Here is a 27,361-nt window from a genome sequence, read left to right on the forward strand (position 1 = left end):
GGGTTCAAGTGATTCTCCTCCCTCAACCTCCTAAGTAGCTGGGACTACAGGTATGCGCCACCATACCCAGCAAAATTTTGTATTTTTAGTAGAGACGAGGTTTTACCTTCTTCGCCAGGCTGGTCTCGAACTCCTGACCTCAGGGGATGCACCTGCTTTGGCCTCCTAGAGTGCTAGAATAACAGGCGTGAGCCACTGCACTTGGCCTCCTGAAGCTTTTTTTTAAGAGTCTCAAGACGAAAAAAAAAAAGAGTCTTACTTGCTGAAGCCTTTTAAAGCAAATCAGTACAATCATATCATTTTACCCCTGTGTGCTTGGCAGGCATCTTTCCAATTTAATGAGAATATTTTTACATAACTAGTAAACCATTGTCACTGGTAATTAAATTAACTTGTTTCTTAGTATCATCTAACAGTAAGTGTGTATTCAAATATTCCAATTGTCCCAAAATGTGTTTTTACAATTGCTTTATTTGTATCAGATCCAAAGACCATACACATATTTAGACATTATATCTCAAGTTTATTTTAATCTAGAACAGCTCCCTCCTTTTTTATGCCTGTGTAACTAAAATTTTAATAAACATATAAAGAAAAGTAACCCAGAGAAAGGAAAAAAAAAAAAAAAGATCAATAGGCATGAAGGAAGATTAAAATGGTACCTAGGCCAGGCGTGGTGGCTCCAGCCTGTAGTCCCCACACTTTGAGAGGCCAATGTGGATGGATGACTTGAGCCCAGGAGTTCGACAGCAGCCTGGGCAACATGGTGACACCCCATCTCTACAAAAATACAAAAATTAGTCGGACATCGTGGTGCACACCTGTAATCCCAGCTACTCAGGAGGCTGAGGCAGGAGAATCGCTTGAACCTGGGAGACGGAGGTTGCAGTGAGCCGAGATCACGCCACTGTACTCCAGCCTGGGCGACAAAGCGAGACCCTGTCCCTTCCCACAACCCCCCTAAAAAAGAAAGAAAAGAATGTACTTTAGGAAGTAGGAAAATTAAAAATTATGCTAGAAAGATAGATTGATTTGCAAGAGGGAAGGGGAAGGGCGAAATGAATCATAAACACATTTATAATTACAAGTAAACACTACCTGTATAAAATAATAAAAATATTTATAAGGGCATCTTAGAAAGTCACTAGTTGGCCAGCACTAGTTGTTTAGTCTGGAGGTGTTCAACAACCTAATGTACATCAATACAGAACTGGTCAAATCAATTTGTCATAACCATAAAATGGATTATAAAAGCACATTATTAAGATGAAACAGACATACCTTTTATGGGAAAAAAGAAAATATGGAAATGTTAATATACTAATAATATTTGTGAAAACATTAATATTCTACGTTAGACTGTATTTTAGGAAAAAAATTGGGGATGAGATATCTTCACATTGTACATGGTATGTTAACATGCATAATTCATTGCACAAATAATGTTATTTTTATCATTCTGGAAAATAAAGGATTTCCTTGTTTTCTTTTTTCTAATAACAAAAACAACCATCTATTTTGGTGGTTACTAGGCAACGCTCGCCGGACTCAACCACCGTCGAAGGTTGGGAGGGGAGACGATGTTTTTCTCGATTTCGCACTAAGGAGGGGTGGTCGGACTTCGATGTGCCGCCATCTTTGAGTAGGGCACAGCCGTTTACAGCCTTGGAATGGAAATCGGACTGAATGGTGGTTGCTTGGCAACGCCCCACGGTCGCCACTTTTGAGTAGGGCACACTGTTTACTACTTCAAAATGGAAACGTAGACGGAATGTGGTTGCTAGGCAACGCCTTGGGATCGTCGCAATCTTTGATCGCGGCACAACTGTTTTTTCCGTTTAGAATGTAAATCATCAAAGTCTACAGGATGGTGTATAGGCAAGGCCTTGGCGCAGTCATCATCTTCAATCCGGCCTCTTGGTTCGCCTTACCTCCTCGGAGAAACTAAAAAGCTTTGTAAATTCAATTAGCCGCCATCTTTGTTAGGGGTACTATGACTTCCGGCTGGGGCGGAAGAGAACTTAACGGGTTTGGGGGAGGTGCCTGAATAGGGTTTGAGGGTCTGAGTTGGATGAAGAAGGCGGGAAGTTAATCCCGTTCCAGTCGGCTCCCCATCTCGCCCTCTGGCGGCTCCCGACCGCAGACCGAGTTACTGTGATTGCCGGCATGCTCCAAGACCGGCACTGACAGTCCCCACGTGGGGGCTGCGGTGGGAGTCCTAAATGGGGGAGGAAGGGACGGGCGGCACCGTGCATCTGCTGTGCCTCGCGGCCTCCAGCGGGGTCCCCCTGTTCTGCAGGAGCAGCCGCGGCGGCGCCCCCGCCCGTCAGCAGGTGGGGCCTTGGACGCCTGTATCTAAACCGAAGGGGGTTCGGTGTTTTGACTCTGGGTCTTCAAGGCAGTAGGGGCTGGGGAAGTTTCAGTGTTGAGTTTTGTAGGACCGAGGAGGCAATGGACCAGTAAGCCTGGTTCCCCAAAGAGACACTGCCAGGACATATAGAAAGAGGATGGGGCTGGGAGCTGGCACACTTGGATTCCAAAAAGGAGGAGATGGCGGGGGGGGGGGGGGGGCAGGCTACGGTCTGATGTGCCTTACTCCTCCTTAGCTCCCGTTCTCTGTCATCGGTTCTCTCAATGGAGTCCACATGTTCGGGCAGAATCTGGAGGTGCAGCTGAGCTCTGCAAGGACCGAGAACACGACCGTGGTGTGGAAAAGCTTCCATGACAGGTCCCCAGGCGGGAACGTGGGACAGGGACAGGGCCTGGGTTATAGTCCCTGTAAAAGATGACCTCCGAGGCCCTCCGGTTCTCTAAAGCCAGCTGTTAATTTGGCTATGGGATCTTTAGCAAGCCAGTTACCCTCTTTGATCCCTGCTGTTCTCTATAAGAAAGGCAGGTTGGGCTGAGGGAGGTTGTATCCGGCATTCTAGGATCAATGGGCAGACTCCAACATACCCCTTCCTGGTTCCCCAGGCCTTGACTCGCTCTTCCTTCTCACTTCCACTCCACAGCATCACCCTTATTGTTCTGTCATCTGAGGTGGGCATCTCTGAGCTGAGGCTGGAGAGACTACTCCAAATGGTGTTTGGAGCCATGGTGAGAATCCCCAATCCTTTTCTCCCCAAACCAGGAATCTGAGATCTCAGCATCCAGCATCCTTTTCCCTCAGACTTGGGTAGGAGTCCAGACCACCAAAGACCACTTCCTCCCTCAGAAAACAGGAATTTTTTTTTTTTGGAGATGGAGTCTTGCTCTGTTGCCCAGGCTGGAGTGCAGTGGCCTGATCTTGGCTCACTGCAACCTCTGCCTCCCAGGTTCAAGCGATTCTCATGCCTCAGCTTCCCGAGTAGCTGGGATTACAGGTACATACCACCATGCCCAGCTAATTTTTGTATTTTTTTTTTTTTTTTTTACAGAGGGGGTTTCCCCATGTTGATCAGGCTGGTCTTGAACTCCTGACCTCAGGTGATCCGCCTGCCTTGGCCTCCAAAGTGCTTGGATTACAGGCATGAGCCACCACGCCCGGCCTTTTTGTATTTTTTGTAGAAATGAGGTTTCACCATGTTGGCCAGGCTGATCTGAAACTCCCAACCTCAAGTGATCCGTCCATCTCGGCCTCCCAAAGTGCTGGGATTACAGGCATGTGCCACCGCGCCCTGCCAGAACCCAGGAATCTTGACCCCCAAGACCTAAGAGCGGGAGTCCCAGCCCCCTCTTCCTTCAGACCTAGGAGTTTGAGTCCAAGCCCGTCCTCTCTGAGAACCAGTTGCCCAGGGCCCTTCCTCTCCTATGTGGTTCTTCTAGGTCCTTCTTGTGGGACTTGAAGAACTGACCAATATCCGCAACGTGGAGAGACTGAAGAAGGACTTGAGGGTGAGGCTGCAGGACATGACGGTGGGAAGTTAGGATACCTGAGCATTGCCATTTGGAAACTACAGCTCCCAGCAGTCCCTGGGGCAGCCTGGTCCCACAGGTTCTTGGGGCAAGTTGGTTGTCTGACCCTGGCCCTGGGTCCACCTGAATCCTAGGCTGGTCCCTTCTTCCTCTGCTAGGCCAGTTACTGCCTGATCGACAGCTTCCTAGGGGATTCGGAGCTCATCGGGGACCTGACCCAGTGTGTAGACTGTGTGATTCCACCAGAGGGGACCCTCTTGCAGGTACTGGGGATGCTATGGAAACTTACACCTGCTCCTCTGGCCCTGGCTGAGTCCTCATCCTCTTTCTTCTGGACCATTGACCCAACCTTCTGCTATCCTCTCAGCTTCCAGTCCTATTCCCACGTGCTCCCAGAATCTTTCTTTTCCTTTTCCTTTTCCTTTTTTTTTGAGACAGAGTCTCACACTGTCACCCACGCTATAGTGCAGTAGCGAGATCTTGGCTCACTGTAGGCTCTGCCTCCTGGGTTCAAGCCATTCTTCTGCCTCAGCCTCCCCAGTCGCTGGGATTACAGGTGCTTACTGCCATGCCTGGCTAATTTTTTGTATTTTTAGTAGAGATGGGGTTTTGACATGTTGGTCAGGCTGGTCTCAAACTCCTGACCTCAAGTGATCTACCTGCCTCAGCCTCCCAAAGTGCTGGGATTACAGGCATAAGCCACTGTGCCTGGCCATCTTTCTTTCTTTTGTAAGACAGGATCTTGCTCTGTTGTCCAGGCTGGAGCGCAGTGGCTCGGTCATAGCTCACTGAAGCCTTGAATTCCTGGACTCAAGTGATCCTCTCATCTCAGCCTCCCCAGTAGCTGAGACTACAGGCATGTGCCACCGCGTTCACCTATTTTTTTTTTTAAGAGATGGGCTGGGGTTGGGGACAGTTGTCTCACTAAGTTGCCCAGGCTGGTCTCGAACTCCTGGGCTCAAGAAATCCTCCCACCTTGGCCTCCCAAAGTGCTAGGATTACAGGTGTGAGCCATCACACCCTGCCACCAGAAGAATCCTACTATACCCAGAGCTGGCCCTACCCCTTTCCTGCTCACAGCCCTCTGGCAGCCTCCACCTTCCCAAAGACAAGGTCCCAGCCCCTCAGCCTGGTGTTTGAAGGCCTGTGGCACATGGCGCCCCCTAACCTGTTACTAAATCCACAAATCTACCTCCATCCAGCTGCCTCAGGGGCCCCACAGATCCCAACAACTTTCCAGTCTGGATACATGCTCTTCCTCCCACCTCTCGGATCTCTAGCTTCTACTCCTTAAATACTGCTCTTGCAGACTTGCCTGGTGTGGGAACCTCCCAGCAGTGTGACTTCTCAGCAGGTGACTTGGCTTCTCCACGTTGCTGATGGCGCTTACTGGGCATGTAACAGGACTCTATGAAGGGTAGCTGCTGCAGTTACGTTAATTAGCTTCAGTTTGCCCACTCAGGCTAGGTTGGGTTTTTTTTTAAGATGGAGTCTGGGCCGGGCGCGGTGGCTCAAGCCTGTAATCCCAGCACTTTGGGAGGCCGAGGCGGGTGGATCACGAGGTCAAGAGATCGAGACCATCCTGGTCAACATGGTGAAACCCCGTCTCTACTAAAAATACAAAAAATCAGCTGGGCATGGTGGTGCGTGCCTGTAATCCCAGCTACTCAGGAGGCTGAGGCAGGAGAATTGCCTGAACCCAGGAGGCGGAGGTTGCGGTGAGCCGAGATCGCGCCATTGCACTCCAGCCTGGGTAACGAGAGCGAAACTCCGTCTCAAAAAAAAAAAAAAAAAAAAAAAAAAAGATGGAGTCTGGCTGTGTCACCAGGCTGGGGTGCAGTGGCACAATCTCGGCTCACTGCAACCTCTGCCTCCCGGGTTCAAGCGATTCCCCTGCCTCTGCCTCCCAAGTAGCTGGAACTACAGGTGTGCACCACCACACCCAGCTAATTTTTAAATTTCTAGTAGAGATGGGGTTTCACTCTGTTGGCCAGGATGGTCTTGATCTCTTGACCTCGTGATCCACCCGCCTTGGCCTCCCAAAGTGCTGGGATTACAGGCGTGAGCCACAGCTGTCCGGCCCAGGCTAGGTGTTTAATCAGACTTCGCAGTGTGAGTTGGGGATGTGACTTCGTGTGAAGGTGAAGGAACTCAGGCTCAGAGAGGGTGAGGTGCAGGAGCATGGCCACTCCGCGAGCTCGGGGCTGGCCGTGGGTCTCTGTCCATCCCCTGCCCACCTGGGAAGTCGCTGCCACCCCCTGCGCCTGTCTGCTGACTCCTGGTCCCCCTGCCTCCCTTACCCAGGAAGCCCTCTCCGGGTTCGCTGAGGCCGCGGGCACGGCCTTCGTCAGTCTGGTGGTGTCGGGCCGGGTGGTGGCGGCAACAGAAGGTTGGTGGCGGCTGGGGACGCCCGAGGCCGTGCTGCTCCCCTGGCTGGTGGGGTCCCTACCGCCGCAGACCGCTCGCGACTACCCAGTGTACTTGCCGCACGGGAGCCCCACGGTGAGCGGGTGGGGCGGGCAGGGGGAGGTGAGCCCTGCGAGCGGGGCGGAGGGATGGGACCTGCGGACCAAGTCGCGAGGAGGCGGGATCTGCGATGGAAGGGGCCGGGGCCGCGGTCAGTCCCAGCCTGTGCCCTGCTTCAGATCCCACACCGGCTCCTGACGCTGACGCTGCTGCCAAGCCTGGAGCTGTGTCTGCTCTGCGGACCGAGCCCACCCCTCAGCCAGTTGTATCCACAGGTGAACCCGCTCCACGTCCCGCTTTCCCCCTTAGGACATTCTCTACCCGCAAGGCCCTTACCCCACCACGCTGCCCTGCCAGCGGCTTCTTTCCCGGACCCCTCTTGGACTGCGCGCCAATCAATCCCCCAAGATCGGCCAATCACGCGTGGCCTCTGTGCTTGCAAGCCTCGCCCCTTCTCTAGTCCCTTCTGCCCTCAGCCCTCCTCTCTTCGTGTAGGCCACGCCCTCCCGATTGACCACGCCCCTCCTGCCTTCCCCCCTCCCCGGCTCCGCCTTCCCATGACCACGCCCCCCGCAGCTTTTGGAGCGCTGGTGGCAGCCGCTGCTGGACCCGCTGCGGGCCTGTCTGCCGCTGGGACCCCGAGCGCTGCCCATTGGCTTCCCCCTCCACACAGACATCCTCGGGTAAGGCTCGGATGGAGGGAGTGTGTTGGGGATCATGTCCTCTTCCCTAGCCATGACAACCCTTCCCTTTCCCACAGGCTGCTGCTCCTCCACCTGGAACTGAAACGCTGCCTCTTCACTGTGGAGCCCTTGGGGGATAAAGGTGACTGAGGGCAGGGACAGGGTCAGGAGGGGCGCAGGCCGAAGAGGGGCTCTGCATCACCGCCTTTTCCTCCCCGCAGAGCCTTCCCCAGAACAGCGCCGGCGCCTCCTCCGAAACTTCTACACCCTGGTCACCTCCACGCACTTCCCACCAGGTGAGCGGCAGGGACAGTCCTCCGACTGCGCAGGCGGGACACCGAGTCCCAGATGGCACAAAGTGGGAGTAGGCGGTGGGGTTGGAGGAACCCAGCATGCCTAGGCCACGGGGAAGTGGTTTTCCTTGAGAACTGAGCATTGACCCAGAGGAGGGAGGGGAAGGGAAGTTCCTGCCTGGCTTCAGAACCTCCTGAGCCATAGTTAACAATAATTGGCACTGAGATCTCACCTCTGGCCAGTGCCTTTGTAGGTAATAAAAGAATGAAGTCACTTCATCGTCACAGATGAGGACTATCCTGTTACCTCATCATTCCCATTTTACAGATGAGGAAACTGAGGCCCAGCTCATAAGTGGTAGAGCCATATTTGAACACAAGGGATCTGGCTCCCATAGCCACAGTCCAGTACTCTGCACTACTGCCGAAAGCACAGGCTTTGCTGATAGGCTGGGAGGGATGGGGGAGGATTTCACAGATTCCAGGTTAAAAAGGAAAAATTGTCATAGAACCCATTAAGGCCCGAGAGAGAAAAAGGACAGGACCTGGGATGGCACCACGACCCCAGTGAGGCCCGATTAATGCAGCACAGTGGTCAAGAGCTCCATCTCAGGAGGCTGCACCCCTTCCTAGCTGTGTGACTCCACCTCTCCCTGCCCCTACCGGCCTCCCTCCACCCGCCTGGGACAGTGGGGTGGGTGGCTCCTGGAGGAGGCTACTGGAGCTCCTGTGTTGCTGCTGTGTTTGCCACGTGTGTTGTTAAGAGGATCGTCCACGGCTGCACAGCTTCCCCAGAAAAATGAGGGCCAAGGCAGAGAAAGAGGAAGAGGGTGAGCTGAGCTAGAGAGTCCTGGTCTTCAGGTTGCTGATGGCCAGCTGGAGCCCTGAAGCCCTTACCTGGCAGGAGGCTCCCAAAGCCTGTGCTCAGAGACCCCATGTGTTTCAGAACTTGGACCCAGGATGGGGTGTGGCTTCCGAAGGTTAACATGCTACTTGTCACCTCAGTGCCTCCTGTCCTTTCCCCAGAGCCAGGGTCACCAGAGAAGACGGAAGATGCGTTCCACCAGGCCCAGCTGCCCAGAGCCTGCTACCTGGTGTTAGGGACCGAGGAACCAGGCTCAGGAGTGCGTCTGGTGGCCCTGCAGCTGGGGCTTCGGCGGCTGCTGCTGCTGCTGTCTCCTCAGAGTCCTACCCATGGGCTGCGAAGTTTGGCCACCCACACTCTGCATGCCCTCACCCCGCTTCTTTGACTACCTAGCAGTGGGTGATGGACACAGACATGGGGCTGTTAGCGCCTCTCTGTTTTTATTCGCTCACAATAATACACAGCCCCTGGATGGGGAGGGGGTAGGAGGGGCTATGACAGGGTGGGGTGGGAGGGGAGGAGGCATCCACTTCCCTGGCCCCTCTCCCCTCTGTGCTTGGGGGGGAAAGGGAGGGAGGGGGCTCCCCCTGACCCCCCAGAATGTAAACAGCAGCAGATGAACAAAAATAAAAATACAAAAGGCTGGAGGAAGGTCCCAGGCATCTCCCAACCCCTGGGGTCTTCTCTGTCACCAGTGGAGGTCCCCCATCCACCTCATCCACCAAAGTTGCCTCAGTCCAAGGGGCTGCCCGGTGCCGGCCACATCCCCGGGGGCAGAGTCGAGGGCTCAGAACTGCTGCGCTAGCAGCTCACACAGGTGACGGGAGACAGACTCCTTGCTGGTGCGCAGGGTCAGCCGGTACATCTGGGTCGGGGCATTGGGGGCAGAACTCAGAGGGGATGGGGAGCCCAGGGAAGTGGGGACACAAGGGAGATAGAAGGATAAAGGGGCCAGAAAGCCGATACAAGACACAGGAGAGAAGAAAGTCAGAATGAAATCAACAGAGGAGCCAGAGAGGAGGGAAATTATAAAAGATGAGGGAGAGAGAAAGGTGGAAAGGATATGGAAAGGTAGAAATCAGGGAGGGATGGAAAAGGAGAGGAAGACCAGAGGATGGAGGCAGGAGAGAAGATTGATGGATAAAGAGGAAGAAAAGTGGACAAAGAGACGCGAGAGGAGGGTCAAAGCGGGGAACGTGAATTAAAGAACAGTGAGGCAGGAGGGGTGGGGCGCAGAGGGGACAGGCAGCCTTCCTGCCGGCCTCAGGCGGCCCACAGCAGCACTCACCTGGGCCTGGGCGTTGGGCTCCAGCCGGAGCAGACAGCCCACCTGCAGGGCTTTAGTCTGGATGATCCCCGCCCCCACGAAGTTCTCAGGGTTGGGGTCCACATTGTCCAGGAGAGCAGAACCAAACCCCAGAAGCTGGGAGGGAGGGGGGCCGCCGTCAGAGAAGGCCAGAGCTGTTAGCTACCACACAGCGGCATCCCAGATCCCAAAAACCCTTGGGGATGGGAATTGGCCCCACTTTACAGATGGGAAAACAGAGGCTCAGAGAAGCAAAGCGGCCATGGGCCGGCGAACACGCCCGCGGTCTCTCACCTTGGCCTTAGTAACTTCTGCGTCCATGGGGTGGTTGGCTTTGAAGATTTTCTGCGCCTCCTGTTGAGGGCTGGAGACCACGAAGGTTCAAGTCAGGGACCTGGACGGCCCGGGCCTGCCCACCCGGAGGCGCGGCTTTAGCTCCGCCCCCTCCCCACCCCTCACAGGCTCAGCTGCTTCCAGCGCTGGAAAAAATCCTGGGCCGCCATTTCTGTGGGCTGGAAGAACTTGTTGATGGTCACTGGGAGCTTCAGGGTGAGGGCTTGGGGGGCGCCACCGTACCTGGTGGGGTGGAGAGGAGACTCCGTCAGGCCCCGCCCCCCCGCCGGGCCCCCCCCCCCCCCCCCCCCGGCCGAGCAGCGCCCGACTCACCGGAAGCGCACAGACAGCAGCGGGGGCGTCAGGAAGTCCCGCAGACACTCGATGTTGAGCACCTGCTGCACCTGCGCGCCGCCGTCCACCTGCGCCGCCACGCGCTTGGTCTGCACAGCCAGCTGTGCACGCCAGGGGTCAAGGAAGCCAGACAGAGGAGGCGGGCCCCTGGGAGGTCTGGGTCAGGATCCCCAGAGCTCCCGGCAGCTCCCACCTGCAGGCCTTTGAGGGACCCCACCATGCAATCCTGGACTCAATCCTACGAGGTTCAATTACAAAGTGCATACTGTGGAAACCTCTGAGGCACCCCCTAGGTGCCTCCTTTGGCCTTCCACAACGTCGCACCGCAATGAGACAAGAATATTGGCTCTGGAGGCGGATTTGGGTTTGCATACCAGCTCTTACCACCTGAGTGGCTGTGGGCAAGGCACTTAACCTCTCAGCCTCTGGACATGTGTAAGCCTGGGCAACATGACAAGACCCCATCTCTACAAAACAATTAACCGGGTGTGGTGATGTGCACCTGTGATCCCAACTACTCGGGGGGCTGAGGCAGGAGGATGCCTTGACCCAGAGGCTGAAGTGAGCAGTGTTCATGCCACTGCACTCCAGCATGGGTGAGTGAGGCCCTGTCTCAACAAAAGGACACGTATAAAATGTCCTCAGGTGCTTCAAGGCTTAGCTTTCCAGATAAAGGAAAAAAAAAAAAAATAAACTGTCCTCAGGAGTTGACGAAATAATCCAGCCAGTTGTGGTGGCGCACGCCTGTAATCCAGCACTTTGAGAGGCCAAGGTGGGGAGGATCACTGAGCCCAGGAGTCTGAGACTAGCCTGCGCAACATAGTGAGGCCCCATCTCTATAAAAATAGAAATAATAATAAAAAAAAGAATCCACTATAAGTACTTGTCTGTGTGCATGGCACATGGCAGGTATACAAAGATGGCAGCAATTAGTGTCATCAACATTTGCATCCACATCAGTAACCCACGGGAAGGCCTGAGCCTCAGGCTTCTCTCACCGCTGCCTCCACCCCGTGCCTGGCATGGAGCTGCCTGCTGGAAGCCTCTGGAAATGATGGAAGAGTTTTGCTTTTGTTTGTCTGTTTTTGAGACAGGGTCTCACTCTGTCGCCCAGACTAGAGTGCACTGGCGTGATCTTGGCTCACCACAACCTCCGCCTCCCAGGCTCCAGTGACTTTCCTGTCTCAGCCTCCCGAGTAGCTGGGATTACAGCCGTGCACCACCACCACTCAGCTAATTTTTGGGTTTTTAGTGGAGATGAGGTTTCACCATGTTGGCCAGGCTGGTCTCGATCTCCTGACCTCAATGATCCACTGGCCTCTCAAAGTGTTGGGATTACAGGTGTGAGCCACTATGCCTGACCAGAAGTAGTAGTTTTGGGGTCAAGCACCTCCAGTTTCATGAATGTGGAAATGGAGGTCCACAGGAGGGACAGGGGGAGCTGACACCTCCAGCCACCCTTCCGGGTTTTTCAGACACTGTGATCATCACAATAACCCTATGAGGAGTTAGAGGAGGGTCTACATACACTTCACAGTAGGGACAGGGGCCCAGAGAGGCAAAGTGACTCAGCCCAGGTCACACAGGAGGCCCTGGTCAGCATCTGGACCCGCAGGCCTGGCTCCTGAGTGCAGGAGGTGCTGGCATCATGGCAGGGAGCCCAGTGGAGGATAATGCCAGGACACGGAAGGCGCCGGATAGGGACAGACTGAAGCCTGGAGCAGGTGGAGTTCTGGAAGTCATGCCTCCCACACACCACTGCTTTGTCAACTCCTGTCCTGGAGGAAGGAATCCCACCCCCATCTTACAGATGCTGACTCTGAGAACTAACCACATGCCCAAGAGGGGCTGAAGACAAGTGTGGACCTGGGTCCTCGGGCTTCCCCTTGGTGAGGAAGGCTGACCTGGGGTAGGGCTGGAGGCAGGGGGCTGGCCCAGGCCTGACAGGATATGAGTCTGGAGGTCTCCCGGGTGGACGACCGTGGGCGAGAAATTCTGGAACTGCACCGAAGTCTTGTTGCCGTAGAAGAGATACATGCGGCCTGCAGTAGGTGGGGGAGGCGGAGCTCCATCTGAGTCCTCTAACCATTCCCCAGCCTCGACCCACGCTGAGGTCTCCCTTCAAGCCGCCCCCACAGTCCCCCGGAACGTACCCAGGTTCTGCCGGAACTCTGACTTGACTCCGATCTGCAGCAGCTGGTTCTCGAACAGGACTCCGTTGTTCTTGCACACGAACCTGGGTGGGAGCGGCAGGGGCACAGGATGACCGGGGTGCCAGTCTGCACCTGGCCTGGGCGCTGCACCTGTCCTCATTCCCCTCCCCCACCTCTCCCAGGACTCACTTATTCAGCAATTCGTCAGCTTCTGGAATGGGAGGGCCAATGTCCTCAGGACCTGGGCTGGAGGCAGGGAGCGGAGTGAGATTGGAAGGGACTTGGGGAGAGGCAAAGGCCCAGGGCAGCTGAGTGTGAGACAACAAGCCCTGAAAGGACCAAACCCCAGATCCACATACCCAGACCCCTCGCAGAACCTCAAACCCATCCAGCAGTGACCTCGAATGGGAGTGGAACCCTGGCCCATGCTCCCGCACCAGCAGACACCACGTTTCCCTTTCCTCCAAGTCCCTGACTCTGCTGCTCACCAGGAACCCCTTGACAAGAGCTCCCAGTCCCCTAACTCTCCCTGGGACACCCGAGTCTACTCCCCCATGCCCTACCCCAGGCCACCCCTTACTCAGCAGCTGGAGCTGGGTCAGCCAGCAAAGCCATGGGGCTCTCGGGGGCAGGCGGCTCCAGCTCGCTGGGCCATCCAATCCCAGAGCAGACAAGACAGGTGTGGCAGGCAGCCAATCCCAGAGAGGCAGCAAGAGGGCCGAAAAGAGAGAGAGAGGAGGGAAAGAGAGAAGGAAGAGCAGGCTGAGAAACGGTGACAGGAAAAGAGAAAACAAAGGGTGGCCAGGGACAACAGAGTCCAGAGTGGCAAAGGGGGGGCACGAGCAGGGAGGCTGGGGCAGGGGAGGCAGCAGCCAGGGCTGGCGAAGGCATCAGGAGGGAGAGGAGCGAGTTGGGGGCTGGAGAGGGTCTCAGGGAAAAAGGGGGCAGAGGCCAAGAAGGGGCAGCCCTGGGGGTGGCCGAGAGAAGGGGCCCAGGCCCAGGGGGTGCTACCTGAGGAAGGCCTCCTCGGGGGTGGGACCCAGGCTGGGCTGGGCGGCTGGCCCATCGAAGACGTCCACCAGGAGGTTCCCTGCACCTGCAGACGCAGGGGGTGCTGCCGGGGGAGGGGCTGCCCGCAGCCCCAAGAGGTCGGCGGAGGGCGAGGGCGTCGACTGCAGGGAGCATAGGTGTCACGGTGAGGACAGGCGGCACCCTGGCCAGACCCAGCCCCAGGCAGCCTGGCAGGCCTACCCCAGGGAACTCACCACGGTGCTAGGGGTGGGTTCTACGCCCCCGTTGATGTCATTGCTGCTGGGGTCTCTCCGGCCATCGTCCAGGGCGCTGGCAGCCCCGGGCCCCTTCTTGCGTTTCAGCTTGGCCAGGATGGACGACTCGCGCTCAGGGAAAGGTGGCATCTCCTCCAGCACCGTGGCCTGGTGTGGTCGGGGTGGGGAAGGTCAGTTCCGGTCAGAAGGAAGGGAGGGCGGGCGAGGGGAGGGAAGTGGGGTGGGGGACAGGGCTCTGACCAGGACGTCGGTGCTGGCCACCGAGCTGAGGGTGAGGTACTCCACGGCTCGCTGCTGCAGCTCCACGTCCGCATTGCGCAGTTGGGAGCCGGCCCGCAGCACGCCCTGGATGGTGGCCTTGGTCTCGGGAAAGAGGTTGATGAACTTGATGTAGGTGGACAGCAGCAGCGCCCGCGTCGCCACGCTGCACAGGTGGAACTTGGAGTGGAGCAGAGAGAACTGCACCGGGGGGCTGTGTGCGGGGTGGGCATCAGCAGGGCTGGGCTCCACTGCCTCTCCCAGAAGCCCCCTCGAGAGGTGCCCCTTCCCAGATGGACCCGTCCCAGGACCCCAGGCCACTAGAAGGGAGTGGCCCTCCCCAGGCACTTGGCAGGGGCTACAGTCACACTCTGTCCACAGTCCTGGGACTGAGGTCTTCTCTTACCCTGCTAGGTGGGTTGGGGTGGAAGCCAAGAGGATGTGAGCCCATCACTGCCTGCTCTGAGACTCCTGGGGGTCCCCCAAACCCTGGACCCCTCAGAAGCATGTGTTCCCCCGCAGGCTCCCTCACCTGGAGCGGGGGTCCCCAGCAATCAGGTTCCCAAACTCCCCAAGGATGTAGCCGCCGACCTTCACCATGTTCTCATGACAGGCGGGGGCCTGGAGCGCCTGGCCAGGAGGGGAGGGGCGTCGCGAGGACAACAGTGAGTGCCCTCTTGGGGAGCACTGGGCACAGCCACCTACTGACTGGTGGAACCCTCAAAGTTCTGCTGCGTGTGGGGTTATCAGTGGGGAAACTGAGGCACAGAAAGGTTGAGCAACCAGCCCGAACTCACACAGGCAGTAAAACGGGGCTGTGCAGAACCCCTTTCCTAAGGCAGAGGGAAACTAGCAAGATCCAGGGGCCAGGACTACACGCTGGGTGTCCATGACCATGCCCTGGGGACTTGTCACATCAGGCCTGTGAGGCAACAGCCCCTGGGTCCCTGGGTTGGCCCAGAGAGATGGAGACCTTGCTCTAAGGTCACAGCGGTGCAGGGGAAGGAGGGTGGCCAAGGACTGCCAGGCCCCACAGCCCCAGCTGTCCTTGCTCTGCCTCTAGGTCCTGTCATGGGGTCAGGGGGGTCAGGGTCGAGGTGCTGACCTCAAAGACGGTTTTGGCGGCGTAGCCCTGGACGTCATCACGGTTGGTGACAATCTGTAGCACACGGTACCACACCTCCTCACTCACATAGTCGCCTGCGATGCGGATGAGGTTGAGGATGGTGTCCACGTACCAGCTGTAGTCCACGGCGTACTTCTCGGCCAGGATGGCCACCTTGAGGACCTGCCGCCGGGGAGTGTGTGAGAGAGTGCCCGCAGGCCAAGTCAGGCTTTCACTCACCTGGATCTGGGCTCACCACTGCCCCCATCTGGAGACCCAGGCGTCCAGGCCCCCAGCCACCTCCTCCCTCAGACCCAGAAGTCCAGGCTCCAGTCCTCTTCCCTCAGACCCAGGTGTCCAGGCCCCCAGCCACCTCCACCCTTAGACCCAGATGTCTAGACTCCAGTCCCTCTTCCCTCAGACCCAGGTGTCCAGGCCCCCAGCCACCTCCACCCTTAGACCCAGATGTCTAGACTCCAGTCCCTCCTTCCTCAGACCCAGACATCCAGACTCCAGTCCCTCCTCCCTCAGACCCAGACATTCAGACTCCAGTCCCTCCTCCCTCTGACCCAGACATCCAGACTCCAGTCTCTCCTCAGACCAGGAGTCCAGCCCGCACCCGGAAGCACTCACGATCTCCTCGCGGATGGCATAGTCTGCTGTCTCCAGGTACCGCAGCATCTCCGACACGATCTGCTTGGCGTTGCTCCGGTCACACATGGCATAGAGGAGGTCAGCCGCTCGCTGCCGCACGCTGACGTCCCGCTCCGTCTGAGGGCAGAAAGCAGGGCCCAGGTGCATTTTAGACTTCCTGTTGGCATGGGCTCAGCCACCCAAGGGCCTCTGAGCTTCTGGCCTTTCTGAGGGGGGCGGCAGGCCAAGGGCGGGCTCCGAGGGGTCACACCTTGAGGGCATTGATGACGGTGTCAATGTGCGTCTTAACGGCTTCGTGGGAGAACTCAGAGCTGGCCAGCGTGCACATGCTCTCCAGGGCCAGGTAGCGCAGGTTGGTCTCCCGGTGCTGTAGGAACTGGCCCAGCTGGTTGCACGCCCGCACCAGTAGGTTGGGCTCACTGCCGTGGGAACCGCGAGAGACGGATGGTGAGAGAAACTGACAGGAAACTGATAGGAGGAGGTGGAGGCCTCAGGCCCAGCTGACACATCTCACAGCCCTAAAAGATCCAGGTCTTTTTTTTTTTTTTTTTTTTTCTAAATGGGAGTGTTGCTTTGTTGCCCAGGCTGGAGTGCAGTGACACAATCTTGGCTCACTGCAACCTCTGCCTGCCGGGTTCAAGTGATTCTCCTGCCTCAGCCTCCCAAGTAGCTGGGATTACAGATGCATACCACCATGCCTAGCTAATTTTTTTTTTGTATTTTTAGTAAAGATAGGGTTTCACCATGTTGGCCAGGCTGGTCTTGAACTCCTGACCTCGTGATCCCCCTGCCTCAGCCTCCCAAAGTGCTGGGATTACAGGCGTGAGCCACCACGCCCCGCCAGATCCAGGCCTTAACCTTGCCGGCCCTACATCCCAGTCCTGCGCCTCCAGTGACCCAGACAGCTGGGCCTTTGAGCTCAGAGAAAAATACTCAGCAATTCTGTCCCCAGGAAGGGTCCCAGCACCAAACTCACAGGTGACACTTCACAGTCCCATTCTCCTCCTACCTAGAAGTCGATTCCCTGCCCTCTGACTAGGACCCAGGAGTCTGGGCCTCCATGCCCCTCTTTCCCAGCCCCGGGTTTCAGGCCCTGGTGGGCCCATGCGGGCACCTGTCATAGTGGATGATGAGGCTTATGGTCTCGAAGAGGATGGCGTTCTTGGCGTTGGAGTGCTGCACCTTCTTGGATTTGGGAGGCTCCTGGGCCTTGTTGAGCACAGTCTCCAGACATTCCACCAGCCGCCCCTTCACGGCCGCATCCTCTGGGGAAATGAAGGGCATGCCCCTGGCTGAGTGTCCCACCCACTTGGCACAACTGCTGGGTAGTGGTGGCTATGCCCCAGCTCCAGTCTTCCAAGGGAGGAGCTCAGGGTGGCTCTGACCCTTGGTAATTCTGCAACTCAGGGCCAGGGTCTCTGCTCCCTCAACCTCTTCGCAGCTCAGCAGAGGAGGTAAGACAAGGTACCTCTGGAGACACAAGATCTATCCCCAGACCTGGGCTCTCATCCTGCTCTGACCCCCTTGGGCAAGAGGTGGCACCCCTGTGAGCCTCCCTTTCCCCATCTGCAGCTCTGCAGCTCCTTAGGTTTCTCACAGAGCAAAGGAAGCTCCAGGAACCTGCCCCAGAGATGCCCCCAAACCCAGGCCTTCCCAAGGAGCGGTATGAATGCCCAGCAGCCCCTGAAGGAAAGGCACAAGCCACCCACCCAGGTGTCTGCTCAGTAAGAGACCACTGCAGGCACACTCAGCGCCATCCTCCTGGCCTGGGGGCTGGGAGGTCAAATGTGACAAGGCTCAGTCAGGCAGCCTCTCACCCCCAGAGCTCTCTACCACTGGCAGATGCCAGCTGGAAGCTCACAGGAACATCAATCATACATTTCCTAGACTGTGACGTGTTTTCAAGTGTGCAGAAAAACTGCCAAGAGTTCCAGCAAAAAATGCTGCCCACAAATCTACAGGAAAATTCACCAGATAGAGGAACAAGCTAAAAGGCACTACAAGGCAGCAAAGAGCCAAGTCCCCGCCATGGGATCCACGACAATGGCATCTCCTGGCCTCTCCAGAAACAGGTGTGGGGGCTAGTCCAGACTATGAGAAATAGCAGTCCCTAATTCTAAAGACAGAATCCAAGTTAGATCCGATTTTTGGACACAAGGCAACTGTTGCCCAGGCTAATCTCAAACTCCTGGGCTCAAGCGATCCTTCTGCCTCAGCCTCCCAAAGTGCCGGGACTACAGTGTAAGCCACTGAGCCTGGCAGAATTCAGCTGAAAATGTGATCCTAGATTGGACTCTGATATATATTGATTTTTTTTTTTTTTTTTTTTTTTGAGACAGGGTCTTACTCTGTCACCCAAGCTGGACTGCAGAGGCGTAATCTTGGCTCACTGCAACCTCCACCTCCTGGGCTCAAGCAGTCCTCCCATCTCAGCCTCTTAAGTAGCTGGGACTACAGGCATGTACCACCACACCTGGCTAATTTTTTGTAGCGGTGAGGTTTCACCATGTTGGCCAGATTAGTCTCAAACTCTTGAGCTCAAGTGATCCGCCCAGAACAGCACATTAAAGGCAAAGCATCATGACGTGTATAATTTACTTTTAAATATTTCAGAAGAAAATAAAACAAGAACATGCATATATGGCAAAACGTGCAGTCTAAGTAATGAGATCTCTTTACTTCTGTGGATGTTGGGAAACTTCATAATGCATGTGAGGAAAAAATGACTTGGAAACAAATTGGCCGTAGCCCACCACCATTTGCTGAAAAAAAGATGACACGGGGTTGGTGTTTCCTCATGTCCAGGCTCAGGGCAGGGCTGCATCTGCACTTCCTACACCGCAGAGGGTTGGAGTGAGTGAGGTGCCTGCCCTGGGTGTAACCCAGAATTACCAGCTGGGCCTTCTGGGGTGGACATGGGCTTAGAGCATGACCTAATCCCTTCTTGACAGGATGGAAAAGAGGCCCAGAGAAGGAAGACACATCCCAGGGCCACGTGACAGAATTCATCACTGGCTTCACGAGATGAGCCTCTGGTGTCGCCTCTACATCATACACTCAGTCACGGAGTGTGCACACACACGCCACGTGCAGAGGGACGTGCATGGACACACACGCATGCTGGCAAGCATTGAGACACGCACACACAGGCATGCACACAGCTTTCTGCACCCATGTACACGCCCACTTGCCTGCACAGACAGGTACACATGTAGATGCACACACTGACACACACACATGTATACACACAGAGGGACACAGAGATACCACGAACACTGCCACATACAGACACAAACAGGCACACACGCAGATGCACACACAATGGCACATCCACACACACGGGGATGCACGCAGATATGCATCAACATGCACAGACGTGTGCACACAGACATGTGTGAGTACAGACATGCATGTGCAGTGACATGTATCGACACACAGGGATGTATCATGCATGCACACAGACATGTATCAATACACAGAGACATGAATGCACGCACACACACACACATGCAGGCATGCACTCACACAGGCACGCACACCCAAAGATTCGGTGGTGCACATCAGCTCTGGTCCCTGGCCAGTGCTGGGCACGCCGGCTGAACAGAGGGAGCTGGTACATTAGCGTCTACTGTGTGCCAAGCCCCTCAGCGCAGGGTCCCCAGAAACTGCTCCGTGAGGTCAGTCAGCCAAGGCAACAGAAGCCCAGGGGAGCTCAGTGGCAGAGGGAGGGGTTTGGAGCAGAGAGTCTCAGGGCAGACTCCGCCACTCACTCGCTGCCTAGAAGGGTGATGTCTCACCTCCAAAGCCTCAGTTTCCCTGAGGAACACTGGCTGTTCCTCCTTGCCAGCTCTGTTTGGCGGGGGCAGGCGCCCCCCTGCATAGTGCCTGGCTCACTATAGGAGCTTCATACACACTGGCTATTGTGACCGTGAGCAGTGAGGGAAGGTTCCCAGCAGATGTGAAAACCCCTAACAGGGCCATGCTAATTCAGATAGCATGGCCTGGAATCTCCCACTGACTGGTGGGTGACCCTGGGCCAGGAGCTCCCTCTCCAAGCCTCAGATTCCTCATTTACAAAACAGGCACAGTAGCAGCCCCTAGCAACAGGGCTGGAGCAAGAGCCCAGGTAGCAGGGACCTCAGCTATGAGGTTGATCCGTGGTGCTGCACCGGGTGGCCGCTGGGCCTAGGGCTGCCCGCCTGCCTCCCCCACTGCAGCCACGTAACAGGGGAAAGAGGAACCGCCCCGGCTGCAGAGAAATCCTGACCCAGCCCCTCCAGTCACACCAGTTCACTGTGGAACTGGAGGCCCCAGATGCCAGCAGCTGGCAGCCCAGGGTTGCGGAGTGCCCGGCGTTGATTACCTGGAGGCGGGTAGCACTGCAGCAGCCGCAGGAGCTTCACCGAGAGCCACGGCGCTGGGACAAAGTAGTAGGTGTAGTCCTGGAGGTCGGTGGAGGCCGAGGAGACGATCTGGGTCGGGGAGAGCAAGGAACAGGTTGGGGGCTGCAGTAGGAGGGGCACATGGGTCCACAGGGTAGGGTGGAGCAAATGCAGCCTTCCAAGAGCGGTCCTGTCAGTGTAACGGTTTGCTTTGTGGGTTTTTTGGTAGAGACTAGGTCTCACTATGTTGCCCAGGCTGGTCTTGAACTCAAGGCCTCAAGCAATCCTCCCACCTCAGCCTCCCAATGTCCTGGGGTTACGGGTATGGGCCACCATGCCCGGCAGTGCAATGGTTTTATGAAGCAGGAGTCTGCGGCTCCGGGAAGGGAGCAAAGAGGCGTCAGGTTCCTAGTATGAGAGGGCAAAACTAGGATGAAGCCCAGGGCTGGATCTTTCCAAGTACTGCTGGTTGGCCGGTGGGCAGGAAAGGTTCCCTTCTGTGTGACAGTCCCAGGGCCCACTGCTCACTCGGCTCTGAGCCTCCCATGCCCTAGGCTTCCTCCAACAGAGCACACAGCATGCTGGCTCCTGGAGGTGGTGTCCTGTAGTCCCCCAACAAGGCTCGAAGCTACTCAAGGGCAGGGATTGGGTCTGACCTTTTTCTGAGTCCCCGGGCCTAATACAAGGTCAGATAGGAAGAGGTTGGGGAAGAGGCAGGGAATTAGTGAAATTAGTGAAAGACTGAAAGATCATGGCTGGGCACGGTGGCTCACACCTGTAATCCCAGCACTTTGGGAGGCCGAGGCAGGTGGATCACCTGAGGTCAGGAGTTTGAGACCAGCCTGACCAACATGGTGAAACCCTGTCTCTACAAAAAATACAAAATAAGCCAGGCGTGGTGGCGCACGCCTGTAATCCCAGCTACTTGGGAGCCTGAGGCAGGAGAATCGCTTGAATACGGGAGGCAGAGGTTGCAGTGAGCCGAGATCACGCCACTGCACTCCAGCCTGGGCAACAAGAGCAAAACTCTGTCTCAAAAAAAAAAAAAGATCATGTGACTATTTTTCCTCATTGCAAACTCCCATTCAACCTTGAAAAGCCCTTCTCCAGGAAGCTCTGTCCCACCTCTGTGCTCCTGCCTCACTGTCACCCTGGCACACAGGAGTATTCAGATGTGTGATGAATGAAGGAAATGATGACTGAGGCTAGGTGCAGCGGCTCATGCCTGAAATCCCAGCGCTTTTGGAGGCTGAGGAGGGAGAATCACTTGAAGCCAGGAGTTTGAGACCAGCGCCGTCAACAAAGCAAGATGAATCTCTACAAAAAAAGCAAAAAGCCGCCAGGCACCTGCAGTCCCAGCTACTTGGGAGGCTGAGGTGAGAGGATCGCTTGAGCCCAGGAGCTGGAGGCTGCAATGAATCATGGTCACACTACCACACTCCAGTCTGAACGACAGCGAGACCCTGTCTCTTAAAAAAAAAAAAAAAAAAAAAAACAACGCCAGGAGCAGTGGCTCACACCTGTAATCGCAGCATTTTGGGAGGCCGAGCAGGTGGATCATGAGGTCAGGAGTTCAAGACCAGCCTGACCAACATGGTGAAATCCCATCTCTCCCCAAAATACAAAAATTAGCTGGGCATGGTGGTGCATGCCTGTAATCCCAGCTACTCAGGAGGCTGAGGCGGGAGAATCACTTGAACCCAGGAGGCGGAGGTGCAGTGAGGCGAGAGAGCGCCATCATACTCTGGGCGACAGGGCAAGACGCTGTCTCAAAAAAAAAAAAAAAAAAAAAAAGGCTGAGTGAGGTGGCTCATACCTGTAATTCCAGCACTTTGGGAGGCTGAGGCGGGCGGATCACCTAAGGTCGGGAGTTCGAGACCAGCCAACATGGAGAGTGCCATCTCTACTAAAAATACAAAAATAGCCGGGCGTGGTGGTGCACGCCTATAATCCTAGCTGCTCGGGAGGCGGAGGTTGTGGTGAGCCAAGATCACGCCATTGTACTCTAGCCTGGGCAAAACAGGGATCCTCCGTCTCAAAAAAAAAAAAAAAAAAAAAAAAAACCAAAATACCTAAACGTCTGAGAAAGAAAGAATGACTGAATGCACAAGCTGGTGTGTTCTCTCTGCCTGAGAATCCAGGCCTCCTCCTCTTCCTACTTGCCCAGGAGACATACGTATGTACTCCAAGTCTCAATTCAGGACTGCTGCCCCCAGGAAGCCTTCATGGACTCATAGGCTGGGTTAAGTGCCTCCTATGGGTGCCCTGTCCTACCTCCATATAGCACAAGTCAACCCTTTTCTGACAATCTGTGACTGAGTCACTTCCCTGCCAGCAGGACAGGGAGCTCCTTAAGTGCAGAGCTTGGGTCTGACTCATCTGTGTCCCTGGTGTCACTCCACACGGAGCCTGGCATGAACGAGGCCTCAGGGGACGTTCCTGGGCAGGACAGGAGCAAAACTGAGAGAGGGACGCCAGGCAGGAGTGAGAGGCTGCACAGGAAAGAGAGAGGCGGGAGGCAAGGCAGAAAGAGGGACGGCAGAGACAGACGGGAGCCGGAGAGGGAGGAGGTCAGGAGGCCGGCTCTGGCTCCGGGGTGCTCGGCCTGCCCAGGCCCTATTCTGAGCACTTTATCCAGAGCGCTCTGTGCCTCGAGGCGAGCAATGGTATCATCCCCACTGAACACAGGGGGCAGGTGAGGCCAGGAAGGTGAGGCCACTTGCCCCGGGCCAGCCAGCCAGGAAGTGGCCGAGCCAGCATGAATCCAGCTCAGAGCTTGAGTTTGTAACCCTTGGGCTGGGCTGCCTCTCAGGGACAGCAGGGGCCAGACGGATGTGAGAGGACACAGGGACACCAGGGCCACCTCCCTCCGCCAGCATCTAGACCAAACCCACCCGGCTCAGGCGTGACACAGCCAGGGAGATGCACGTCTTGAAGTCGTCTGGATTCTTCTTGCAGAGACAGGTGATGAGGCTGACAGCGGCCGTGACCACGCCCTGCAAGTGCAGAGGAGAGACAGGTCAGGCCCCTGGGGGAGGCGGGCACAGAGAGCAGAGGAGAGACACAGGTCAGGCCCCTGGGGGAGGCGGGCACAGAGAGCAGAGGAGAGACAGGTCAGGCCCCTGGGGGAGGCGGGCACAGAGAGCAGAGGCTCAGGAGCCCAGCAGGGTCGGGATGTGTGTGCCGTCGGGAGGATGGGGTTTAGGGGTATGCATGTGTGTCACTGTGTATGCTTTAGGGGTGGGGTGAGGAGGCCACAGGGTCTCAGGCACCATGGCCAGCACTGACCTGGGTGTGTGGGTGCCTCTGGAAGGACCCCAGCAGCTGGGTAAGGAGCAGTAAAGGAGTGGGACTCTAGAGGGCTGGGCATATTAGGGGTGGGACAGGGGTCAGGGTTTCTTTGTTGGTGGGCAGGTGATGGGCACTGTTGGGGGAATCTCTAGGTGTCAGAAACAGAGGGTGACATTTTCTAAGGGCCTGGGTTGGTGAGGGGTGTGGGGGCCACTGGACAGGATCCCTGGGCAGCCAGGTGAGTGTTGGAGATGGGGATGGAAGGGTTCCTAGACACCTGGGCAGGTAATGAGTAGTACCAGGGACCCCGGATCATGGTTTCTGGTGCTTGGTGAATGTCAGGGCCGATAAGGGAGCCCCAGGCATCCAGGGGGATCGGGGCAAAGGTGGGAGCCCCAGGCATCCAGGGGGGTCAGGGCAAAAGTGGGAGCCCCAGGCATCCATGGGGGTCAGGGCAGAGGTGGGCTCGAGGCTGGGTGGGGAGTCCCGGGCATCCACGGGGGGTCAGGGCAGAGGTGGGAGCCCCAGGCATCCATGGGGGTCGGGACAGTGGTGGGCTTGAGGCTGGGTGGGGGAGTCCTCAGCATCCAGGGACCATGAGGGCAGAGGGGCTCACCATGTGCTGGTCATTGAGCAGGTGTACCACACGCGCCGTCCACTCGCCCATGGGCACGAGGTCAGGCGAGGCCTTGTAGAGTCGCAGCAGGCACAGGGCCGCGCTCTGCTTGACGCTGTCCATGCTGTCTCTGTGGGGACGCCATGCGGGGCAGGGGAAGCAGAGTCAGTGACCCAGCCCTGTACACCTCCCCTCCTCTCCTCTTCCTCCCAGGAAGGGTATGAGTGGCCAGCGAGGGGTACAGAGAGTCAAGCGCCCCAGGATCCAATCTGGCACTGCCCTCATGGCTCACCAGAACTCAAGTGTCTTCATCTGCAAAATGATTGCGTCTCAGTAACCTCATGGAGTCCCTGGCAGAGCTCAGCAACATGTCAAGCCTGGCTCTGCACCTTCATTCATTCACCAAGCACCTACTGGGCGCCCATGGGGTACCAGGCACTGCTGTGGGCACCATGGATAGAGTGGTGGACAAAGTGGTCTAAACGCCTGTCCTCACAGAGCTTACATTTCAGACAGGACCACGAAAACACATACATCAAATACTGTCAGGGCTGGGCGCGTTGGCTCATGCCTGTAATCCCAGCACTTTGGAAGGCCAAGGTGGGAGAATCGCTTGAGCCTGGGAGGTCGAGGCAGCTGCAGTGAGCCACGATTGTGCCACTGCACTCCCTCTAGCTTGGGCAACAGAGTTAGATTTGTCTCTAAATAAATTAAAAAATTAAAAAACAAAACAGAGTGACTTAATGAGGAAAGACTGAAAATCCTCTACAACAGAATGTCCCAGGCAGAGGGAACAGCCTATGCTAAGGCCGCCAGGAAGGCGGGGCCTGTGCATAGGAGGGGCGGCGGGGAAGCCTGGGGGCTGCTGCCTGAGCCATGGGGCAAGAGGGACAGGACAGGGAGGGAACAGAGGCCAGACCCTGCAGGGCCTTTTCGGCTGCAGTGAGCACTGGGCTTTTTACCGATTGGGAGATGGAGGCCGCTGTGGGTGGTAAGCAGAGAACCAGCATGACATTTAGCGACCCCCAGACCCTTCGGCCTGTCCAGCACTCCCATCGGCCCCTGGGTGGATTCACTCGTTTATCTTCTTTCCACAACAGACTGAGAAAATGGGTGTATTTTTGATGTAGCTTAGGTTTTTGAAGGGTCCCTCTGGCTGCTGTGAGGGAACGGACTTTGCAAAGCCCTTTTAAGTGCCAGGGAACATATTCACAGGCTCTGGGGAGTAGGGTGGCTCACACCTGTAATCCTAGCACTTTGGGGGGCTGAGGCGGGAGGATCACTTGAGCTCAGGAGTTCAAGACCAGCCTGGGCAACATGGTGAGACCCCATCTCTACTAGAAATACAAGAATTAACCAAGAGTGGTGGCGCATGCCTATAGACCCAGCTACTTGGCAGGCTGAGGTGAGAGGATCGCCTGAGCCTGGGAGATGAAGACTGCAGCCTGGGTGGCAGAGCAAGGCCCTGTCTCCAAATGAAAAAAAAGAGGTGGGTACTTTGCAGATATGATGAAGTTAAGGATTGTGAGATGGGGAGAGAATTCTGGGTTATCCAGGGGGACCCAGTGTCATCACAGGGTCCTGATAAGGGAAAGATATGGTTCAGAGTCAGAGAGAGATCATGTGAGGATACAACAGAGGTCAGACAGGAGAGAAGACGCCACGCCACTGGCTTTAGGGATGAACGATGGGGCCACAAGCCAAGGAATGCAGGTGGCCTCTAGGAGCTGGAGAAGGCAAGGACGTGGCCTCTTCTCTGGGGCCCCCAGAAAGGACCAGCCCTGCCCACACCTTGATGTTAGCCCCATGAGACTGATATTGGACTTCCGACGTCCAGAACCAGTGTTTGACACCGCTGTGCTTGTGCTAATTCATCACAGCAGTCGCAGGAAAGCAGCATAGGCACTTGTCTGGCACAGAACCTGGCAGCCAGCGGGCAGCCCATCCCAGAGGCTGATTCCAGGCCGTAGCCATAACCCAGCTCCTAGCACAGTGAAGAGCATGGAGCATGATGTTGTTCTAGAAAAGGCTCCCAGGGGGGCAACCTTCTGGGGTCAGACATGTCTGCTTCAAGTTGTGACTGTGGTGCGAAATTTCAGGGTAGGCCACTGACCCTCTCTGATGGGCTGTTTCCCCTTCAGGAAAATAAGGACCCTTGTTGACGTTGGAGACAAAGAAATAAGGCTGTGGGCCAGGCATGGTGGCTTATGCCTGTAATCACAGCACTTTGGGAGGCTGAGGCAGAGGGATCACATGAGGCCAGGCATTCGAGACTGGCTTGGCCAACATGGCAAAACCCCGTCTCTACAAAAAAAAAAGAAGAAGGCCAGGCACAGTGGCTCACGCCTGTAATCCCGGCACTTTGGAAGGCCGAGGCGGGTGGATCACCTGAGGTCAGGAGTTCAAGACCAGCCTGGCCAACATGGTGAAACCCCATCTCTACTAAAAATACAAAACTAGCTGGGTGTTGTGGCCCGTGCCTATAATCCCAGCTACTCAGGAGGCTGAGGCAGGAGAATTACTTGAACCCAGGAAGTGGAGGCTGCGGTGAGCCAAGATCATGCCACTGCACTCCAGCCTGGGCAACAGAGCAAGACTCTGTCTCAAACAAACAAACAAACAAAACACAAAACAAAAATAAGAGACTGTGAGGGGCGTGGTCATGGCCTTGAGTAAGAGGAAGGGCTGGGAGCTGTCAAGACTGGCCCAGCTGTGGCCTATCAGTAAAGGGTTTCCCAGAAAGCACCCAACAGACAGCAAAGGACACAGGGGAGAGGTCCTCAGAGGGGAAAAGTCCTCAGAGGGGAGACGAGCACGAGCCAAAGGCCTGTGACATGTCTCACTGGATGTGCAGCCACCCAGCAGCTGCTCCTGCCTTCGGCCAGGCAGATACTTGCCCGACTAACGCCTGTTGCTACAGCCTCCCAAAGTGCTGGGAACCCTCGTGTGCTGCAGCTGGGAACAGACACAGACACAGGCCCTCTGGAGAGCCTCTAGGCTGCCTCTGTCTGGAAAGGCCACTGCACTGCTGTGTGTGAAGGAGACCAAGATCAGCAGTGCTGCGCCCAGATGCCCACCCTAGGGAAATGTTCACTGCCCAGTGGCCATCAAATTAGAACTAGAAACCAGCAAGAAGCCTGTCCACACACAAAGCCCCATTCATGATGGCACTTTCCAACCAACGTCACAGAGTGCATCTCCCAAGCCCTGTCTCCCGGCCACTTTCCCATGACCATCACAATGCATCTCCCGAGCCCTGACTCCAGACACTTTCCCATCACCAACACAGTGCAACTCCCAAGCCCTGACTCCAGCCACTTTCCCATGACCATCACAGCGCATCTCCCAAGCCCTGTCTCCAGCCACTTTCCCATGACCATCACAGCGCATCTCCCGAGCCCTGACTCCAGCCACTTTCCCAT

General features: G+C 56.2%; 2 protein-coding genes across 5 annotated transcripts in view; one reads left to right on the forward strand and one right to left on the reverse strand.

Moving 5' to 3' along the window:
- Window positions 1–1,581: 1,581 nt before the first annotated feature.
- On the forward strand, window positions 1,582–8,863 carry FUZ (fuzzy planar cell polarity protein). Of its 3 annotated transcripts, none has more exons than XM_032264517.1 (11): window positions 1,582–2,333; window positions 2,607–2,728; window positions 3,012–3,096; window positions 3,805–3,873; window positions 4,053–4,157; window positions 6,199–6,396; window positions 6,540–6,635; window positions 6,937–7,043; window positions 7,121–7,185; window positions 7,265–7,339; window positions 8,363–8,863. In XM_032264517.1, exons 1-11 carry the CDS (start codon window positions 2,223–2,225, stop codon window positions 8,584–8,586), a joined length of 1,257 nt encoding a protein of 418 aa, XP_032120408.1. In that variant the 5' UTR covers window positions 1,582–2,222; the 3' UTR covers window positions 8,587–8,863. The 3 variants fall into 3 exon arrangements, with proteins under 3 accessions (XP_032120408.1, XP_032120409.1, XP_032120410.1); XM_032264518.1 differs by lacking the exon at window positions 8,363–8,863 and adding an exon at window positions 8,123–8,351; XM_032264519.1 differs by lacking the exon at window positions 8,363–8,863 and adding an exon at window positions 7,970–7,992.
- The window catches only part of AP2A1 (adaptor related protein complex 2 subunit alpha 1), a 41,703-nt gene continuing 22,964 nt past the window's right edge, over window positions 8,623–27,361 (reverse strand). Inside the window, exons 5-24 of one of the 2 annotated variants that reach the window (XM_032264501.1) lie at window positions 23,940–24,069; window positions 22,927–23,028; window positions 20,014–20,122; window positions 16,765–16,915; window positions 15,901–16,069; window positions 15,630–15,767; window positions 14,997–15,179; window positions 14,424–14,521; window positions 13,874–14,105; window positions 13,613–13,780; window positions 13,359–13,519; window positions 12,928–12,993; window positions 12,537–12,593; window positions 12,348–12,430; window positions 12,147–12,236; window positions 10,174–10,297; window positions 9,967–10,083; window positions 9,802–9,871; window positions 9,490–9,624; window positions 8,623–9,066 (exon numbers count right to left, since the gene is read on the reverse strand). In XM_032264501.1, the coding sequence (XP_032120392.1) occupies window positions 8,989–9,066; window positions 9,490–9,624; window positions 9,802–9,871; window positions 9,967–10,083; window positions 10,174–10,297; window positions 12,147–12,236; window positions 12,348–12,430; window positions 12,537–12,593; window positions 12,928–12,993; window positions 13,359–13,519; window positions 13,613–13,780; window positions 13,874–14,105; window positions 14,424–14,521; window positions 14,997–15,179; window positions 15,630–15,767; window positions 15,901–16,069; window positions 16,765–16,915; window positions 20,014–20,122; window positions 22,927–23,028; window positions 23,940–24,069 (2,461 nt within the window). In that variant the 3' untranslated portion in view covers window positions 8,623–8,988. The remainder of the gene's footprint in view (window positions 9,067–9,489; window positions 9,625–9,801; window positions 9,872–9,966; window positions 10,084–10,173; window positions 10,298–12,146; window positions 12,237–12,347; window positions 12,431–12,536; window positions 12,594–12,927; window positions 12,994–13,358; window positions 13,520–13,612; window positions 13,781–13,873; window positions 14,106–14,423; window positions 14,522–14,996; window positions 15,180–15,629; window positions 15,768–15,900; window positions 16,070–16,764; window positions 16,916–20,013; window positions 20,123–22,926; window positions 23,029–23,939; window positions 24,070–27,361) is intronic. The other variant, XM_032264502.1, reaches the window with a different exon arrangement.

The sequence above is a fragment of the Sapajus apella genome, unplaced genomic scaffold (assembly GCF_009761245.1).
Source record: "Sapajus apella isolate SASKATOON/1434 unplaced genomic scaffold, GSC_monkey_1.0 scaffold144, whole genome shotgun sequence".
Taxonomy (NCBI): domain Eukaryota; kingdom Metazoa; phylum Chordata; class Mammalia; order Primates; family Cebidae; genus Sapajus; species Sapajus apella.